The sequence below is a fragment of the Gopherus evgoodei genome, chromosome 15 (assembly GCF_007399415.2).
Source record: "Gopherus evgoodei ecotype Sinaloan lineage chromosome 15, rGopEvg1_v1.p, whole genome shotgun sequence".
Lineage (NCBI taxonomy): Eukaryota > Metazoa > Chordata > Testudines > Testudinidae > Gopherus > Gopherus evgoodei.
Genome location: NC_044336.1, coordinates 28,787,062 through 28,807,834, shown reverse-complemented (window position 1 = coordinate 28,807,834; position 20,773 = coordinate 28,787,062). Strand labels below are relative to the sequence as shown.

The following is a 20,773-nucleotide window of genomic DNA, read 5'->3' as shown; positions in this document are numbered from 1 at the left end:
GCCCCTGTGTGTGGAACAACCTCACTCACCAACTGTAAAGCGACTGCCCCTCCTCCTTTGCCTCCCCAGTCACAGCTCATGGTTAAATGCTGCCACAGAACCCTGCTAGCTGGTGATGGCCAGGCAGGGGCCATGTGGGGATGCCTGCTAACCAGTTGCTTATCACCAATAAAAATAACCCCAACACATGCAGTCTGTATCTACATGGGCACAGGGTGAATCCAGAACAACAGAGCTCCTGTTCCTGTGAACCTGTCCCCTCCCTCCTGGCCCCACATTATTGTCATCCTCTTCTTAGATAGGGAGACCTTTGGGACAGGGACTGACTTTTCCTGTCTGTCTGTACAAAAGGGCTTGTTCTGACCTGGTTGGGTCCTAGGAGCCTTCCCAAAGTACAATAATAACCAACACTTCTCGGCAGCCGCCCAGGGAAGAATGGGAGCTGCAAGAGCTGGGTGTGTAAAGGAACCCTTGCAGCCATGCCATTGGGTTGGGGACCAAGCCGAGGCTTCAGGGTCTTGGCCACTAAATATCAGTTTGGAAGAAAAGTTGTTCTGTCTCTCCAGCTTTACTTCCCCTGTTGCAATATAGCAGCTGGCAGCAGTGCTGAGCTGAAGCTCCTTCAGCACATACACTTGGGCAGCCCCATCAGAGGAGCTTTCTCTGTTAGTCGGTAGCTGATGTCCCTCTTGCGGTGGTGCCATGGCAGGAGAGAAGCTATAGCTAAATGCACTGTTGTCCTGGGAGATGTGAACATACCATGTTAATGACCTGAACCTTCAGCTCCTCCTCATCAGCAATCACCTTCTCCTTGCTCACTTTCTGAGTTTCAACACCTACTACCTGGATCAGTTTATCTGCATCCTCATTCTTATGCTTCAGCTCCAGCTCTTGGACAGCAAGTTTGGCTTTTAGGTCATCAACCTATACAGAGTACCGTAGGAATAGGAACAGTCTGCTCCCAGACACAGGAAAACAGCTAGGTAATTTGCACAGGAAGGCAATGCCTGGTATCTATGGCTGTTTTTGAACTGCTTAGAGAAAAGATGGTTTCAAGTCGTAAAGAAGACAGAAAGAGGCAAGGGGAGCACCAGGACCACTGCTCAGTTATACCAAACAGATCATTCACCATTCCACATCCTCCCCGCCTTGCTGCGTCTGTTGTCTCTCATGACTCGTTAAGGCTGTGAACCGTCTGGGGCAGGGACAGTCATTGTGATGAGTGTGCAGCCCCTGGCAGAATGGGGCCCTCAAGGCCACCCCAATAAAGATGACACTGCTCACCCAGTGTTTCCAATATAGAGAACAAAAGCAGTGGGACTTGCAGTAGCACACGGAATGGGGATGGATCCCAGACATGGGCTCCCTGCTCATTTGCTGTAACTGACCCTGGTCGCTGCCAAGATTAAGAGAGCTAGAACATTTCATATCTCACTAGCAGCCCCAAGCACTGACCACCAAAACCTCAGGATCAGACTGGCTGGGTGAAGGTGTCCCTGGACACACATACCTGGGAAGCAGTACTCTGAAGTTTCATTAAGCCGTTCTCCAACCTGTCAATTTTTGCAATGAGCTCTCTTCTCTTTTTAGAGAGCAGATTCTGGTAAAGTTTGATCTGTTCCAGAAAGGTTTTCGGTGTTGTATAGTTATAGCGCCTCTCAGTGGCTAGGTAGACTTTGGACATCTCATTTACCGTTTTGTGGACATAGGACATAAATTGACTGATGGAGATCTTGACTTCTGGCTGCAATAGGACCCATACATGCCATCAGTTACCCCATTACTAAATACAGGCTCATTATAGACATTCAATGCAAACCCCTTCCTTCATGTAACGTGAAAGTTACTTATTTAAATACCAACACCCAGGATAGGCAAAATAACACCAACTTGCCCACGGTATTGCTGCACATTAAATAGCAGAATAATCATTGAAAATACGAGGGAAGTTATCAAAATTATTATTATTCAGGGCCTTGACTTTTGCATTCCTCAAATTCTGTATGTTCTGCAGATAACCTTTGGTGCATTAGCAGAGGGTCCAGCTTTTTCAACTATTGGATTTCCCTGAGTATTCTGTGTGTGTGTTTGACAGGAAACAAAGGGAAAAAGAGAGAAGAAGGTATATCCACCATCTGTGCTTGGCAAGAAGGCCGCAACTGTTCCTTTCCTTCATACTATGAACTCTGTGTACAAATTCACAGCCTGAGGTTTCTACAGAATCTAAACATCTTTGAATTCAGCTAAAATGATGCAGAAAAGCAGCAGTGGAGCTTTCCAAGGGTTCTCATGTTTGCAGTTGGGTCAAATACCCCTGGGCATGAGGAGGGCAAAGCAGCCAGCGCACTGAGATTGGCTGATGGCTCAATCCTTGCCCATCAGACTGGTTCATGACACCAGCTGCTAAGGACCACAGCACTTCAGGCCAAGCAGGCAACTGCTCACCTCAATTCCCTCTGTTTCCTCCAAGAATCTGCCACTGACGGACACCAGAGCAGCTTCAGGCCATTCATGGAACCAGTCGATGGCCGTGCAGTTGACCACTCCAGGGAATTTCCTTGCACGTACCCGCAGCGTAGAACCCACAGGAGAGAAGCACAGGATGACCTGGGACCATAGCACATGTGACAAGCTAGCATCAAAACAGCAAGATGAACACGGGGGCCAGATGGCCTGCTGCACCCAGCACCTGTTCAGCACAGCTTGGGGGTCTCCTTGCCCAACCTTGCAGCCAGCTCTGTGCTGGCCCGGTGTAATGAGGCTGAAAGGCTGCTCTAACCAATGCCAGCTGTCTGTATCTTCCATGGAGCCAGGGTCACCACAGCACAGTGGTGCTCTATACAGGGTCCCTTCACACTCTCCGCTAGGGCTGCTGTCTCCACACCATCTGTGGACTCCTTAAAGCCAGCACACACCTCAGCTGGAGACATCCGGCCAGGGTACAGCCCTTCTGTGCTGCTGGCGTGGGAGAGAACCTGGTGCACATTTGCTACGTGTGTTTATCACATCACATGGGCTAAGCATAACCCAGTGCAGGGTTACTTCCCTGTGTGCAAGGATGCATGGGCCAGCTCGCTGCCACACCGCTCTGGAGGCACCAGGGGGATGGAATCTGGTTCTATCTACATTACAGTTTGATACTGCTGCCCATCACCATAGTCTGAGCTCTCTCTCTCATCTGGTGTGTGGGAGTCCTGGTAAAGTCCGTGTGATCAGCCCCAATAGCACTCCTGCAGCCCCTGGCACAGGGGCATGTTGGGAGGGGAGGGGCAGAGCTGTGGATGGAGCATACTGATCTCCAGCTATCCTCCACTGGCTCATGGCTCCCCAGGCTAGGCAGAAAATCAGGGAGATTTAGCCCCTCTTTGCTGCACTGAACAAGAATGGTGCGCAGCCAGTGACCTGGTCCCACATGTATAACAGCCACTCGCAACAGAGAGATGCAGATTTGGACATGACAATCAAACTATGCTCCTGGGAATGGAACATGGCAGCATCAGGGCAGGAACATCTAAATGGCAGGTTAATAGGCGTGGAAGCATTAACTCCGACTTCACTCTTTACCACTGTGAAGAGTAGTAAGCTCCAGCACCCAACCAACAAGTTATCCTCTGTACCTATTGGGTGTCTGGGAAGTGGGCGGGCAAAGCCCACCCACTGCTAAAGGATCCTCCGCCAGCCTAAGGGGAGGAACCACAGGGCCACAGACCCCACTGATTATAGGGGACAACTAATAGAAGAACAGGGACAGGAGTGAGGTCAAAGGGTCAGAAGGAGGGAACCTAATGGGGACACCGAGCAGAGAACCCCAGACAGCGCCCACTGCTCCTCGAAGGCGTCAAGGGAGCCAGTGGACGCCGCCCAGAGGAACTCCGCCCGGATGCGTGATCGGACCATGGATCGGAAACAAGCCCCACAGTCGCCGGAGTCTCCATCAGCCAACCTCCTCTCCCTGGTCGCGTGGATGGCCTTTTTCGCCAGGGCGAGGAGGAGGTTGACCAGGAGGTCCCGGGACTTCGTGGGGCCACGGATTGGGAGTGCATACAAAAGGAGGTGAGGGGAAAAGTGTAACCAGAAACGTAAGAGGATGGCTGTGAGGAGCCGGTGTAGGGGCTGCAACCTGGCGCACTCTAAGTAAACATGCGCCAGGGTCTCCCTCACGCTGCAGAAGGGGCAGGTGTCCGGGACAGGGGAAGTTATCCCCTGTAGCGGGGTGGTTACTCGCTCCTGCCCTGAGGGGTTAAAGCCAGCCCTGCAGAGGGCTGGGACTGTGGAAGGAAAGAGCTGGGTTGATTGGGGGAAGCTGCTGCAGCTGGGCCATGCCCCAATCAGAGCCCAGCTGGCCCTATAAAGAGGCTGGGAGCTAGGAGCTCAGCAGTCTCCCTCTGCCCATAGAGGGAGAAGGGCCTGGCTCTTTAGAAGCTAGAGACAAGGTACCTAGAGTGGAGCAGGGCTGAGGAAAGGCTGGGGAGCTCCAGCCTGGAAAGTCTCAGGCTGTGGCCTAGCATAAGGCCAAGAGGTCCTGGAGGTTGCAGGGGGCAGCCCATGGGTAGGCAAATGCAGCAGGTCCAAACCCCTTTGCTGATGATGAGTGGCTGATACTGCAGTCTGCCCCAGTGAACAGAGACCCAGATGGAGACTGGGCAGTAGCCAATACTGAGGCAAAGTAGGGACAGTGGGGTGGGGGTTCCCCTGGGAGGGGTAGCACCCTGGAGAAAAGGGGCACCGGGGTCCTGGGAGGGACATGGGGGCCAGTAGCTAGAAGGCGGATCACCGGCCTGCAGAGGGCGATCCGGGCTGGATTGAGCTAAGTCCCAGGATAACCAGCAGGAGGTGCCATGGGGGTGTCTGCTTGTCTACATCCCCAAACAGCCTCTTAGTCTACATGCCCAGAACCATGCCCCCAAGGTCTGTGGATTTGGGGCCAGATCTTCAGAAGAGTTCAGCACTCGCCTGCGGGACCAGATCTTTAAAACATCAGCTCCCACTTACTGCTAGATAATGAACTCTTTGAAAGTCCATCTCTGGATGGCCAGCTACCCACTGGGAGCGAGTGCAGTTAGTTGACACACACACAGTTCTGAGATGTGTAAACATTTAGAAGAGAAAATTGCACACTCACGAGCATGGAGGTATACATCTAGGGGCTGGGCTGAGGTTACTCTGAAAATGGGTTTCACTAAAGTTATCACAATATAATACAACCAGGCAGATAGCAATGCCTGGGCACTGGTCCCAAAAAGATCTGGGGTTAAGACAAAGTCAGAACTGCTGGGAGCCCATGTACATTCTAAACAGACTCACTCCTACCTTTAACTGCCGCCTGACTTTGTCTATAAAGAATTTCCAGCAGTTTTCCCTTGTATCTTGCATTCCAAGAGATTTCACTTGTGGCCTCATGGCACCAATAATATTTTCCACTTCATCATCCTGAAAGAGTCCTGGGATCTCTCCAGAGGCTAAGAGATCATTGATCAAGACCAAGAATTGCTCCTCAGCAACCTGTGAATCTGTCATTAGGAATACGGTGGGTGTATTCTTCACAGCTGCTTTGATATACTGAGAGGCCAGATCCAGCTAGTGCAAAAGACAGAAACCATTACGCTTCTGTCACCCAGAAACTTGTCTTATTAATCACGTTATAATTATTAGTTCTTCTACAGTAAGCACCTCAGTCTAGGGTAGGGTGGGAACATCTCTTCCTAGCATAAAAAGATGACAGGACTGACTGACGCAGGAGGGAATAAGGAGTCTCTTGTTCAGGGGGCAGTTGTGAGACTCAGCAGCTACAAGCCTAGAGCTGGCACAGCGCCCGTCTTGTGATCAGGACAGTCAATAAGTCCAGAACTGCTCTGTCCAAACACTGTGTGGGGGTAGGCAGAGTAATTCTGGCTTTTCTTACACAGGAGGAAAGTGGATGGACATCTCTTCTGCATAGCTGCTTTGAGAACTCATGGTAAAGCATGTTAATCTCCTACACTGTCACATGTGTCCAGAGAACACAGAGCCGTGAGGAATCCCATGGTCACTAGATGCCACACTTGCTCTGCACAAACACATCTGAACAACTTCTTAGAGAACTCTTGCCCGTGGGTTAAACATGCCTGTTTCTTGTACCGCTATTGCCAAAAGTAACTTGGAAGCGTGAAATGGGTCTGACCCTACAAACTGCTCTGTGCATATGCACAGGGTCTGGGGCCCTAGTCTGCAGTGTGTGCCTACACAGGAACGAGTCACAAAAGGGTGTAGGTGGGAGATGATGCCCCAGTGTGAGACGGGCTGAAAGCCAAGTGCCTTCAGCCCCCAGAAAAGTGCACCAGTAGCCCAAGCTGGAGTGCTGGCCTGGCTCATTGCTCTGGCAGGACGGCTCTTCCACTGCCATTGCCGCTCTTTTGTTCAATGTGAGCGTTTGGTGCTGGAGGCCGAAGCAATTACACACTAGCAGAAGCAGATCCAGTGGGGGGAGAAGGGTACAGTGACATTTCCCCTATGGTTGCTAATACATCCCTTGTTTGTTAATCTATTTTCTACCTAGTTCTTTCCTTTATTAGTAAAGGTACAACCTCCCCTCTCTGTTTGGGCCCAATTCTTCCTTTCCTGACCCCCAAAGCCCAGTTGCCCTTCCAGCAAAGCTGGTAACTTAACAATCGCTATTGCAGACACTGGAGTAGGAATACTGCCTGACTGCCTGCAGAGACCTGAGCAGCCCACTGTGCTGGACTGAGGTGGATGCTTTCTGGCACATGCCTCTAGTTCACTGGCATCTACAGAAAGCAACCAATTCAAGCTGTTCATCTGAAACTGCATGAGTTAAATCCAGAAATCAGCTGAGTGGAATGAGACCAGCACTGGGACCCCACCTCTTGCCCCAATACGCTACAATATTCCCTGTCTCATCTGCCCAGTGATCAGCTTCTCCTGCAGCCCCTCTGTCCCTTTTTCCATGGGATCCCCCATGCACAGTCCGAGCCCTGCGAGCTCATTGTATGGCCCTTGCCCCATGTGTGTTTAAATCCCTCTTAAAGAGCCACCTCTGCTGTGCTGCTTACAGGGACCTGAGCGGATGTGTATGGAAATTGCCTATTGCTGTTCCCCTTCCCCAGTCTCTTCTGTGTGTGGGTCTCTCCGGTGTAAGCGCTGCAGAGCAGGGATTGGAGAGTGCCTTGCCCAGAGTGGATGCCAGCATAAATCAGATAATAGAACATGAAGCCTTTACAAGCCTATTTTTGGCCATAAGATCAATGGGAGGCGCTTGCCTAGCAGGCTTTTAGCAACATTTATCATGTCTTCTTTTCATGAGCAGATTGGATTGCCCCAGCAAAGGGTGAAGAAAAGCCACTGCTAACCTTGAGGTCAGGAATTCCATATCCTTTCTTCAGTGTGATCTGAAATACATCCAGAGCACTAATATAGGCTGCTAGTCGGGAAAGACTTTGCTTTCCGCTCCCTCCTACTCCCACCAATAAGGCATTCCCTCGGGGAGACTCTAATATCCGATTAATTCTGCAAATGTGAGACACGGCATCTTCAAACAGCACCTGAACAGAGCAGACAGGAGAGGCCTTTGCTAGTCTGAACCAGCATAAGAGCTTGCAATGAACTCCGCTACCTCAAAATGAAAAGCATATGAAGCAGAGAGAGCACAGGTGTAAAATAGTCCCATTTCACTCCAAAAGGCTAGGAGAAATCTCTTGCTGCCAGTTCACACTGATACTCACCAAATTCATCACAGCATTGACCTCATTGTACGTCTCCAAGGCTTCCACTAGCAGCTTGTTCAGGTACCCAGAGTCTGACACAGGGAGGTACTTGGGCTCTCCAATGCCCTGGGCAAAGTGACAGTAAATGTTGGGCTTTGCAAACAGCAGATTCTCACCAAGTTCCTAGAGAGAAACAGATAACAAAGCTATTCCACAGCGACTGGCCACCCTCACTTTCCACTAGGGTGCCCCCAGCCTGTCTGCATCTCCTACCCAAGTGCTGCAGTCCTTTCACAAGCACAAGGGCTGGGTGTGGGAAAATGTAAGACCTGACCCCTCCAGCCAGGGGATAGTTTTACTCCACAGCATAAAGTTTCAGTCCATCCAAAAAATACCTTGTTTCTAGGGTAGGGCCTCGACCTTGCAGCTGATGACACAGACACTGGGGTGCACCTATGCACAGAGCCCCATTGAAGTCAATGAGGCTCTGTGTGGGCACAGGGATGTCCTTGCACACACTCAATTGCAGGATCAGGCCCTCCACCCCAATGCTGAATGACCACATATGCTCTCACAGCCCATTATTACTTCTGCCACTAACCCTCAACTCTCCCTTTCCTCTGGACCTCTCAGTCCCACTTATTGTCCTGGATGTGCAGCCAGAAGTTCAAACAGGAACACGGTGAGACCCCAAGCTCTTCCCTCCCTCCCTTCTCCATCACTGCTGAGGATTCCTCCATCTTGATCCTTATCCAGATTGTCACCTCCAGGTCCTTGCTGGGCCGCAACCCGCCATCTGGGCTGAGGCCATGTCCTATCATCTCGTCTTTGTCTCCCACACCCTCCAGTCCTGAACTGGACATCAACCATGGTCAAGAAAAACAATGGCCAGGTAGTCTTCAGCAGCACCTCCCAAACCTGCCGTTCTGGAGATGAAAAGGATATCCAATCCAGGCACAGGCCAGAAAGAGCTGGAAGCCCATTTGCAAAGGTCAATTTTCATAATTCATGTGACGAGAGCTAGGTTTGGAATATACACATTGAAATAACCTCTGGGAGAGTACAGTTCTAACTGCCATGAGAACCATTCACAGCGAGCGGTTACTAACTGGCAGCCATGCTTGCCATGAACTCTATAGCTAGCGCCTTATGACATTTCTGAGACACACTCTAATTCCCATCCTGAAAGTTAGATTATGGGTCAACTCCGGAGGCAATACGTATGAGGATAAATTACATATTGGTAGTGGGTCTAAGCTGGTTCTAATTTACACTGCAAGCAGCTGGAAGGTGCAAGTTAAATGATTTAAACATCACCGCTGAACCCAGTTCTGTCACCATCACAGATTCAGCACCTCAAACATAAAAGCTCTTAGTATTTCAAAACATGGCTTACATCAAAGTATTTTTTACAGGTAGCTGCTAGAACTCTTCCAAAGCTTTCTTTATCTTTCTCATCAATGAGCTTATCTCCATACACTCTCTCAGCTTCATGTAGCCAGAGCCGGACGAGGTCAATCGGAGTTTTAAGGCATTCAGCAGTGGAGAACAACAGTCCCTGTCAAACATACAAATCTGTCAGTCCTAGTTTCTTGATTGCTGCCCAGAATGGAAGAGCCAGCTCTGGAGAAAGCTAACAGCAAAAGATGGCAGGGGCATGACAAATGCAAAGTGCTCCACTTAGGAAGAAAAAAATCAGTTTCACGCATACAAAATAGGAAGAGACTGTCTAGGAAGGAGGATGGCAGAAAGGGATCCAGGGGTTATAGTGGAACACAAGTTAAATATGAGTCAACAGTGTGATGCTGTTGCAAAAAAAGCAAACGTGATTCTGGGATGCATTAACAGGTGTTTTGTGAGCAAGACACGAGAAGTCATTCTTCCGCTCTACTCTGCACTGGTTAGGCCTCAACTGGAGTATTGTGTCCAGTTCTGGGCACCACATTTCAAGAAAGATGTGGAGAAATTGGAGAGGGTCCAGAGAAGAGCAACAAGAATGATTAAAGGTCTTGAGAACACTATGAAGGAAGGCTGAAAGAATTGGGTTTGTTTAGTTTGGAACAAAGAAGACTGAGAGGGGACATGATAGCAGTTTTCAGGTATCTAAAAGGGAGTCATGAGGTGGGAGAAAACGTGTTCATCTTAGCCTCTAAGGACAGAACAAGAAGCAATGGGCTTAAACTGCAGCGAGGGAGGTTTAGGTTGGACATTAGGAAAAAGTTCCTAACTGTCAGGGTAGTTAAACTCTGGAATAAATTGCCTAGGGAGGTTGTGGAATCTCCATCTCTGGAGATATTTAAGAGTAGGTTAGATAAATGTCTATCAGGGATGGTCTAGACAGTACTTGGTCCTGCCATGAGGCCGGGGACTGGACTCGATGACCTCTCAAAGTCCCTTCCAGTCCTAGAGTCTATGAATCTATGATACATGTGAAAGTGGTAGAGAGAGATAAGACAGATATAAATTAAAATGAAATAACTGAAATAAAATACACTCTACCTGAAATATGTTAGAGAGGTCCCGGAGGTTGAAGACATAGTGAAATTTGATGGCCGTAGGCAGAAATGATGATGTAATTTTCTGATGTAAGGCTGTTTATGGGAAAACACCCTGTATATGAGAGCAGCCGGATACCCAAAGAGTACAAATTTTAAAATATGGAATTATTTTTCTTCAAACATGGCTTGAGTTTTCTTCCTCTCTGAAGTTTATCAAATAAACCAAAATTGAAATTTTAGCTTCATCCTTCTTCAGTGAAATCACCATGCAATTTCAATGCAAAGATGAGAAAAGTGGATTTTTTCCCCTGCTCAGGAGTGCTGCCAGCCTTTTTGCCGCCCTAGGCAGCAGAAGGTCCTGCCCCCGAAATGCCGCCCTCAACACAGGCGGCAGAAGGTCCGGCCGCCGCAGTTGCCACCCCCCAAATGTTAGCGCCCTTGGCAATCGCCTAGGTCACCTAATGGGTTGCACTGGCCCTGCCCACTCACTCAAAAGTCTAAGCAACAGAATCAATTTTGCTGAAACTTTAAAACAGAATCATCTTTTCATTGAGATCACGCTTGGACCATTTCACCTCCCAAAAAATTTATTCATCAGGTTGTGAGACACAAAATAGGAAGGTGGAAAGGAAGCTGAAACTTGACCTGAATTAAAGCCACTGCAAAAACACAGAGCCTAACCACCACAAACATGGAACAACCATGAAACAAGAGGTTTCTTGAAACCAGTATACGTGTTAAAGAACTTAGACAGAATTATAATTAAACCAGATCCTTTTCATAAGAGTATTGTATCATTCATGGTATTGTCAGGGGAGCTTTACAAATGTGTGTAATACAAAGAAATACTAATGATTCACTCACAGGTTTTGTACACTGGATAGTAAGTTTATTTAAAATGAGAGTGGAGTCTATAGTTTCACAGACCATTTACTTTATCAACTGTGTTTTACAGCTACTCATCTTGATGCTAGTAAAAAGAGTGTATTGCGTACAGCAGCAGCATCAACAAGATGGCCAAGATTTCCCAAACGTGGGTCTCTACAGATAAGCACTAAATCCACATTTAAGCACCTAATAAAAGGCCTCATTTCCAAGGTGCTGAGAAACCAAAGATCCTACTGATGCACATGAAGCTGCAGGTGCTGCCAGTGGCATAGATAGGGATCTGTGTATGTAACATTAGACATCCAGCACGCAGCAAGAGAAACAGGACAATAGAGCCTCAGGTTAAAACCTGCACTTTGTAATGAGCTGGGGACATGTGGCTGGGTTTCTGGGGAAAGGTTTCAGCTCCCCAGACCATGAAGCAGCAGCCTGCGGTGGTCCCATAAGTACTGTGCACAGGGAGGAATTCTGTTCCATTCTGCTCTATCCAGGTTCTTATCCCAGCCTCCTCACCATAAGAAACATAAGAACAGCCGTACCAGGTCAGACCAAAGGTCCATCTAGCCCAGTATCCTATCTACTGACAGTGGCCAGTGCCAGGTGCCCCAGAGGGAGTGAACCTAACAGGCAATGATCAAGTGATCTCTCTCCTGCCATCCATCTCCACCCTCTGACAAACAGAGGCTAGGGACACCATTCCTTACCCATCCTGGCTAATAGCCATTTATGGACTTAGCCACCATGAATTTATCCAGTTCTCTTTTAAATGCTGTGATAGTCCTAGCCTTCACAACCTCCTCAGGTAAGGAGTTCCACAAGTTGACTGTGCACTGCATGAAGAAGAACTTTTATTTGTTTTAAACCTGCCACCCATTAATTTCATTTGGTGGCCCCTAGTTCTTATATTATGGGAACAAGTAAATAACTTTTCCTTATCCACTTTCTCCACATCACTCATGATTTTATATACCTCTATCATATCCTCCGCTTAGGGCTGGTACACACTGGGGGGGGGGGGGGAATCGATCTTAGATACGCAACTTCAGCTACGTGAATAACGTAGCTGAAGTCGAATATCTAAGATCGGATTACTCACCCGTCCTCACCGCGCGGGATCGATGTTCGCGGCTCTCCGTGTTGATTCCAGAACTCCGTTGGGTTGGTGGAGTTCCGGAATCCATATAAGCGCGCTCAGGGATCGATATATCGCGTCTAGATGAGACGCAATATATCGATCCCCGAGCAATCGATTTTAACCCGCCGATACGGCGGGTAGTCTGGACGTGGCCTTAGTCTCCTCTTTTCCAAGCTGAAGAGTCCTAGCCTCTTTAATCTCTCCTCATATGGGACCCGTTCCAAAACCCTAATCATTTTAGTTGCCCTTTTCTGAACCTTTTCTAATGCCATAGCATCTGAGCTCTTCCTAGGGGCATGTTAAGCAACGGGACCGGCACTTGTCATGTGTAGTTAGTGGCCATGGGATACATGGAGTTGTAGATTCCTAGTCCCCCTCCAGACGGGCCCCCCCATCACATTCATGGGAGCAAAGCAGCACTCCCCACTGCACTGATTCTAAGGAAGCGGCGCACGGTCTCCCGCCCCCAAGGCACTAGTGTCAAGGAGCAGCAGTACAGGTGGGTGGAACAATGGTGCTGCAGTCCAAACACGCATTCTCTCTCTAAACATTTCATGTGGGATTTTCAGAAGTGCTCAGCATTGACCTAACTCTGCTTCCTTTAAGTTACTGGTAAAACTTCCATTAGCTTTCGTGGGAATAGAGGTGGGGCGATGCCTAGTGCTTTGAGTCGCTAACCCTTCCACCAGCACAGAGGCATAATCAATATCCTGTACAGTTTCAAAGTGCTGCACAGGACTTTTCAAGTAGGTGGTTATTTGCCCTCTCTTTCCGACACAGTGTGTAGTTTACAAACACTGGTACAACAGGTATGATAGGTACTGGTGAAAAAATGAAGATAGACATCTGCCCTATATAATGCTGCCTTTCTAAACGTTCACGTGCTACTGCTGCTTACCCAGCACTCCCGCAATTAGTGGTGACAGGATCTTCTGAGTGGGGACCGGAATGGTACGGATTGCCATGTGCTGTGCCAGGATGGTGCTGTAAATGCTCACAAGTGCTTCTTGGCCAGGAAAACTCACAGCAAACACACAAAAGTGTCGCTAAAACAAAGCAATTGAAAACCAAACTTGTCAGGAGAGGGTGTGACTTCCATCAGCACCCCCATGTTTCCACCTGCCAGGACACATTGCCTGGAAATGCACCCACCACAGCAAGTGAGACAGTGGCTGTCAGACACAGACACCAAAAACTAGACACTCCAGCCTTCTACTAGTGTCAAAGGCCCCACACAAGGGGAGAGGAGGTAAAATCTACAGGGAGCCAAACTGCTGGTGAAGTGGGTGGCTACCACTGAGACTGAAGCTAACAAAAGCCCAGCCCAATCGTTTCTCCATTGCATACCTGAAGTCTGGAGTCAATCGTAAAGGATCCAGAGGTTGGATTCATGCAGGCTACATACTGACAGTTGTGAATGTCCTTTAATGTCAGCTTGTTTCTGTCATACCTAGACAGCAGGTGAAGGAGAAGGATGTGTACATGTCTTTATTCTCTGAAGACTAAAGGAGCTGCCCTCCTGTAGTATGACCCTTGCTCCAAACAACTTTCACACACACTGATCCCTCCCAGATGCCTTTACAGAGAAGATCCAGGGGAGAAGATAATCTGCCCACAGTTTCCTCTCTTGGCAGAGCATAACACCTATTGCACAGGCAAAGACATTTTTTGCTGTCCAGAAAACAGTTACAACTCAGGGCAGCTCTACGCTTAAAACACTGCAGCAGCAGAGCTGCACTGCTACAGCACTTCAGTGAAGTCACTAATAGGCCAATGGAAGTGTCTTCCGTCAGCATAGTTAATCCACTGTGCGAGAGGCGGGAGCTGTGTCGATGGGAGAAGCTCTCCCATCAACGTAGTGCTGTCTACACCAGGGCTTAGGTCGATACAATGGCATGCCTCCAGGGTTGGATTTTTCACATCCCTGAGCAGTGGACTTATATCGATATACATTTATAGTGTAGATCTGGCCTAAGAGTAAAAGCAGGAATGGCCAGTGAGATGGACCCGCTGCTCCAATGCCACTGGGCAGCACTTCTAGCGGGGCTCACACTGGGCTCACTATTGGCAATTCTGGACTGTCCTGGATCATGAGGTCTCTAGAGACCAGAACTGCTATGTTACGGATCATTCTCTTTGTGTACTTCAATTGTGCTGACCTAAGACTCAGAAGCCCCAGTTCCAATTCCTTGCTCTGCCACAGATTGCCTGTGTGACCTTAGCCAACTCTCTCAGTCTCTCTGTTCCCATCTGTACAAGGGGGCTAATAGCACTGCCCTGCCATACCTTGTGGGGATAAATACACCAAAGATTATTGAGCACACAGATACTCTGGTGATGGGCCAGATACACCCCTTAGAGAGACACACACACCCCATCACCACAGTAGCATAATCTGAGCAAGAGTAATTCAACACATGGATGAAACAGCTGAAGAGTTTAGCTACACAATTACCAGTGCCCATGGTCTATGTGCTGCCTGATCAGTGTATGAGGAGCTACTGTGCCATATTTGTCCACTTCAGGCATATTCATATCATCTATGAAGTAAATAAGCTTCTTTGTGCCTGGAGGACCAAAGTTTCTCCCAGATTTCTTCTCCAAGGGCTTCTCGAGAATAGCTGCAGAATGACAGCAACACCAATCCAATCACTTGTGCAGTCATCGCTTCCCAGTAAGACGAGCCTGTTTTCAGGCTGTTTCTGGCTAAGCACCTTACCCTGCAGCATGGCCGAGGTCGTGTAGAAGTTAAAGGGAACAGCCTGCAAGAGGTAGTCCTCAGTGTTCAGAGACTGCAGTTTGTCCACCATCATGACCGACTTCCCTGTGCCTGCATTCCCCACTAACATCACAGGCCACTTCTTTGCCACTAGCAAATCCATAAAATAGCGAATTCGGATGGTTTCTGTCGTATGGACTACAGAAGCCTGTTGAAAAGTCATCAATGAAATAAATTATTTTACTCAAGTTTAGCCAAACTGGGTTTTATGATAGATTGTATCTTAAAGTGAGACGTGGAAATACTTGCACGTGAACATCTCCGGAGCTGGATTATTCTAAAGGTTCTGCAGTTACAATCGGGGCTTGCCGTTACAGAAAAGACGGTTACTCACCTTTGTAACTGTTGTTCTTCGAGATGTGTTGCTCATATCCATTCCAGTTAGGTGTGTGCGCGCCGCGTGCACGTTCGTCGGAGAAACTTTTACCCTAGCAACCCAGGCGGGTCGGCTGGGCGCCCCCTGGAGTGGTGCCACTATGGCGCCCAATATATATCCCAGCCGACCCGGCCACCCTTCAGTTCCTTCTTGCCGGCTACTTCGACAGTGGGGAAGGAGGGCAGGTGTGGAATGGATATGAGCAACACATCTCGAAGAACAACAGTTACAAAGGTGAGTAACCGTCTTTTCTTCTTCGAGTGATTGCTCATATCCATTCCAGTTAGGTGATTCCCAAGCCTTACCTAGGCAGAGGGGTCGGAGCGAGATGTGGCGGTATTTAGAACTGCTACGCCAAAGGCCGCATCATCTCTTGATTGTCGGACTAGTGCATAGTGTGCGGTGAATGTGTGGACCGATGACCAGGTCACTGCACGGCATATCTCCTGGATAGGCACGTGCGCCAGGAAGGCTGCCGACGAGGCCTGAGCTCTCGTGGAATGTGCCGTATGGTGGCCAGCGGGGACACGAGCTAGATCGTAGCATGCGCGAATGCATGCAGTCACCCAGGAGGAAATCCTCTGGGAGGAGATTGGTAGACCCCTCATCCGTTCTGCGACCGCCATAAACTGTTGAGGAGACTTCCGGAACGGCTTTGTTCGCTCAATGTAGAAAGCGAGCGCTCTGCATACATCTAAGGAGTGTACCTGCTGTTCCCTCCGAGAAGAGTGGGGCTTCGGGAAGAAGACCGGGAGGAAGATGTCCTGGTTGGTATGGAAGGCGGACACAACTTTAGGGAGGAACGCCGGGTGGGGTCGCAGGTGCACTTTGTCCTTATGGAAGACGGTGTAGGGAGGGTCCACTGTGAGAGCTCTCAGCTCGGACCCGCCTGGCCGATGTAATGGCCACCAAGAAAGCCATCTTCCATGACAGGTACGTGAGCGAGCAAGTCGCCAGTGGCTCAAATGGTGGGAGCGTGAGCCTATTTAGGACCAAATTAAGGTCCCAGGTAGGAGCAGGGCGGCATACGGGGGGGTAGAGACGCTCCAGGCCTTTAACAAATCTAGCAACTAGGGGGTGGGAGAATACGGAGCAGCCCCTCTCTCCTGGTCGAAAGGCGGATATGGCCGCTAAGTGCACCTTTAAGGAGGATGTCGCCAGGCCCTGCTGCTTAAGGTACCAGAGGTAGTCTAGGACCGTGGGAATCGGGGTCTGCGTAGGGTTCACACCCTGAGTAGCACACCAGCAAGAGAAGCGCTTCCACTTGGCCTTGTACGTTGAGCGAGTGGAAGGCTTCCTGCTGTTAAGGAGGATATGCTGGACCGGTGTGGAGCAGCTGAGCTCCGCCGTGTTCAGCCATGCAGGAGCCACGCCGTGAGGTGTAGAGCTCGTAGGTCTGGGTGACGGAGCCTGCCGTGATCCTGTGTGATCAGGTCTGGGTGGAGAGGGAGGGGGACTGGGGGGTCTACAGACAGGTCCAGCAAGACGGTGAACCAGTGCTGTCCGGGCCACGCAGGTGCCATCAGGATTAGATGTGATTTGTCCCTGCGTAGTTTCAACAGGACTTTGTGCACCAGAGGGAACGGAGGGAAGGCATACAATAGGTGGTGGGTCCATGGCAGGAGGAATGCATCCATGATCGACCCGGGAGAGAGACCTCAAAAGGAGCAAAACTCCTGGCACTTCCTGCTGGACTTGGTTGCGAAGAGGTCTATGTGGGGAAATCCCCACCTCTGGAAGATGGAATGGATGACATCCGGTCTGATCGACCATTTGTGGCATAGGAAGGATCGGCTGAGTCTGTCCGCCAGTATGTTCCTGACCCCTGGGAGGAAGGATACCACCAGATCTATCTACTGGGCTATGCAGAAGTCCCAGAGTCGAATGGCTTCCTGACATAGGGGAGACGAACGGGTTCCCCCCTGTTTGTTGATGTAGTACATAGCCGTTGTGTTGTCCGTGAGTACGGAAACACAACGGCCATGCAGACGTTGTTGAAATGCCTGGCAGGCGAGGCTGACTGCCCTCAACTCCCGGACATTTATGTGGAGTGACAGCTCTTGGGACGACCAGAGGCCCTGGGTACGTAGGTGCCCTAGGTGGGCCCCCCAACTCAGGGATGATGCATCGGTTGTTAGAGTCATCGACGGTGACTGTGGGTGGAACGGCATCCCCGCGCATACTAGGGATGGGGTCAGCCACCAGTCGAGGGAGCGGAGAGGGTTGGAGGGGACCGTCACCAATACATCTAGGTGGTCCCTGCCCGGGCGGAATACCGAATGAAGCCACGTTTGGAAGGGCCTCATTCGGAGCCTGGCATACTTCATCACGTAAGTACGTGCGGCCATATGCCCCAGTAGTGTGAGGCAGGTGCAAGCTGAGGTGATTGTGGAGGCCTGCAAGCTCCATATAAGCAAGACGATAGTCTGGACTCGGGGCTGAAGTAAGTAAGCCCTGGCTTGAGTAGAGTCCAGGGTCGCGCCTATGAACTCCAACCTCTGTGTAGGGACCAGGCTGGATTTCTCGGCATTGAGAAGCAGGCCTAGCTGGGAGAAGAGGTCTGTAACCACCTCGACATGTTGCCGCACCTGCGAATGGGAGGACCCCTTTAGGAGCCAGTCGTCGAGGTACGGAAACACGTGGATTTTCCGCCGACGGAGGTGGGCGGCCACAACGGCCATGCATTTGGTAAACACCCTCGGGGCCATGGAGAGGCCGAAGGGTAGGACTGCGAATTGGAAGTGCTGATGTCTGACCGTGAAGCGAAGGTACTTCCTGTGCGGTGGAAAGATGGCAATATGGAAGTACACGTCCTTCATGTCGAGGGCAGCATACCAGTCTCCAGGATCCAAGGATGGGATAATGGTTCCCAGGGAGATCATGCGGAACTTCAACTTGAGCATCCATTTGTTGAGGCCCCGCAGGTCTAGGATGGGTCTGAGACCTCTCTTGGACTTGGGGATCAGAAAATATCGGGAGTAGAACTCCTTTCCTCTCTCGTCTAGAGGTACCTCCTCTATAGCTCCTGCTGCAAGGAGAGAACGAACCTCCTGCAGGAGGGTTTGCTCATGAGAGGGGTCCCTGAAGAGGGACTGGGAAGGGGGGCGGGAAGGGGGTGAGGAAGCAAATTGTAGGTGGTATCCTTGCTTCACCGTGCGTAGCACCCAACGGTCTGAAGTCAACTGGGACCACGCCGGGAGGAAGTGGGAGAGGCGGTTGGAGAAGGTAGGGGAAGGATCCTGTCTTGAAGCTGGTACACTGTCCCCGGGCACACCTTCAAAAGCCGGACTTGGAGCCCGGTGGTGCCTTGGAGGGCCCTTGGTTTTGGCCTCCCTGGGAGCTGGATTGGCGTCTGCGGCCCCCCCAGCCACGCCGTCTAGTGAAGTCCTGCCTCTGACGGGGTGGGAAGTATGGGCGGCGTGCTTGGGGCCTGAAGTGTCTACGCTGGGTGGAAGGTGTATGCATCCCCAGCGAGCGTATGATGACTCGATTGTCCTTCAGGTTTTGCAATTTGGAGTCCGTTTTGTCCGAGAACAAACCCTTCCCGTCAAAGGGTAAGTCCTGGATGGTATATTGTAGTTCCGGGGGTAGGGTGGAGGCCTGAAGCCAGGAAACGCGCCTCATGGTGATTCCCGAGGCCAAGGTTCTGGCTGCTGAGTCGGCCGCGTCGAGGGAGGCCTGTAGAGAGGTCCTGGCCACCTTACCCTCCTCCAGGAACGCATTAAATTCCGGGCATGAGTCCTGGGTTAGAAGCTCAGAGAACTTACCCACCTCCGTCCATATATTATAGTTATAACGGCCCAATAGGGCCTGTTGGTTGGCCACACGGAGTTGCAAGGCCCCAGCTGAGTACACCTTGCGACCTATGAGGTCCATTCGCCTAGCTTCCTTGGCTTTGGGGGCCAGTGCCTGCTGGCCGTGCCGTTCCCTGTTGTTGATAGACTGGACAACTAGGGAGGAGGGAGGAGGGTGGATGTATAGGTACTCGTACCCCCGAGAGGGTACCATGTACTTCCTTTCCACTCCCTTAGCTGTCGGCGGAATGGAGGCTGGCGATTGCCAAAGGTTATCGGCGGTGGACTGGATAGTCTTGATGAATGGGAGGGCTACTCGGGTAGGTGCATCCGCAGAGAGGATGCTCACTACCGGGTCCTCAACCTCTGGGATCTCCTCCACAGGTAGGTTGATGTTAAGGGCCACTCTACGGAGGAGGTCCTGGTGGGTCCTGAGGTCTATCGGTGGGGGCCCTGATGCTGAAGACCCAGCCACGGCCTCATCTGGCGAGGAGGAGGAGGAGGATACTCCTCGGATGAGGGCATCCTGTGCGGGCTCCTGCTCCTGGACTGGTTCCTGTTCCAGTTGACCCGGGGAGTCTGGTGGCGGCTGTTTATCTGACTCAACCATGGGGGGGGGAACAGTGGCCTCTGGTACCTGATGTTCTGAGGTAGCAGAACGGGTCTGGGGCACGGGGCCACCCTGGGTCTAATGATATGCCCAGGGTGTCCAAAAACCCCACTGTTGGGAACCCATGTCCTGCGGGCGGGGGTCCTGGAACACTCCCAGCGGTACCTCGGGATCCTGGTCCCGTTCGTAGTAGCTACCCTCCTGGGAGGATGCCGACGTGCGTCTGGACGGCCATGGTGGAGCAGCGAAAGTTGGAGCCGAGGTTCCGACAGACCTTACACCTCTGGGTTGTGGTGACCGGTGTCGGTATTGGTGACGATGCCGAGAGCGAGACCGGGACCTGCGACCGGCTCGGTGCCGGGAGGCCGACCGAGATCTCGAGTCTCTCTGTCTCGATCTGCTCCTGGGAGGTGCGGTACCCACCGCAGTGCCGTGAGCTGGAGCAGTACCGCAAGTACCGGGTTGACGCTCGAGACATTGACCGGTGCCGGGAGCCTGACCGGTGCCGAGAGCCTGAACGGTGCCGAGGTGATCGGTGCCAGGAGTCTGACCGGTGCCGAGATCAAGATCGCCGTCGAGAGTATGAGCGACGCCTCGATGCAGAGCATCCGCGGGACCGCGATCTGGAGCGGTGCCGGTCTGCTTCGCTGACCGAAGCTGGTCTGGTCAGGGTCGGTTTGCCCATTGAGTGTATTACCCGCACCGGCAGTGCCAGGGATAAGGGCGGTGGCGCATCGGTGATCGCAATCAGATCCCTCGCCGCGGCAAACGTCTCTGGGGTAGATGGCGAAGCAGGCTCTACCATGGTGGGCACCGGGGAGCCGCCAGGTGCCGGACTCGACGGCCCTCGTGGGGTCGGAGTCAACGGTGCTGGCTTAGGCGGTGCCGCGGCAGGTATCGGTGCCGGGCGGTCTGTCTTTGGCGCAGGCTCTGGCTGTGATGTGAATGTTGGTGGGATGATTTGTGCCTTCGCCGTCTTCGACTTCGGGGAGA

General features: G+C 51.1%; 1 protein-coding gene across 1 annotated transcript in view; it reads right to left on the bottom strand.

The window, feature by feature from the left end:
• Window positions 1–20,773, bottom strand: part of DNAH17 (dynein axonemal heavy chain 17) — a 104,678-nt gene that overhangs the window by 26,954 nt on the left and 56,951 nt on the right. Inside the window, exons 46-57 of the mRNA XM_030534893.1 lie at window positions 14,941–15,148; window positions 14,677–14,842; window positions 13,569–13,671; window positions 13,120–13,267; window positions 10,200–10,291; window positions 9,097–9,258; window positions 7,719–7,883; window positions 7,347–7,538; window positions 5,311–5,577; window positions 2,446–2,607; window positions 1,511–1,744; window positions 760–924 (exon numbers count right to left, since the gene is read on the bottom strand). Coding sequence (XP_030390753.1) covers window positions 760–924; window positions 1,511–1,744; window positions 2,446–2,607; window positions 5,311–5,577; window positions 7,347–7,538; window positions 7,719–7,883; window positions 9,097–9,258; window positions 10,200–10,291; window positions 13,120–13,267; window positions 13,569–13,671; window positions 14,677–14,842; window positions 14,941–15,148 — 2,064 coding nt within the window. The remainder of the gene's footprint in view (window positions 1–759; window positions 925–1,510; window positions 1,745–2,445; window positions 2,608–5,310; window positions 5,578–7,346; window positions 7,539–7,718; window positions 7,884–9,096; window positions 9,259–10,199; window positions 10,292–13,119; window positions 13,268–13,568; window positions 13,672–14,676; window positions 14,843–14,940; window positions 15,149–20,773) is intronic.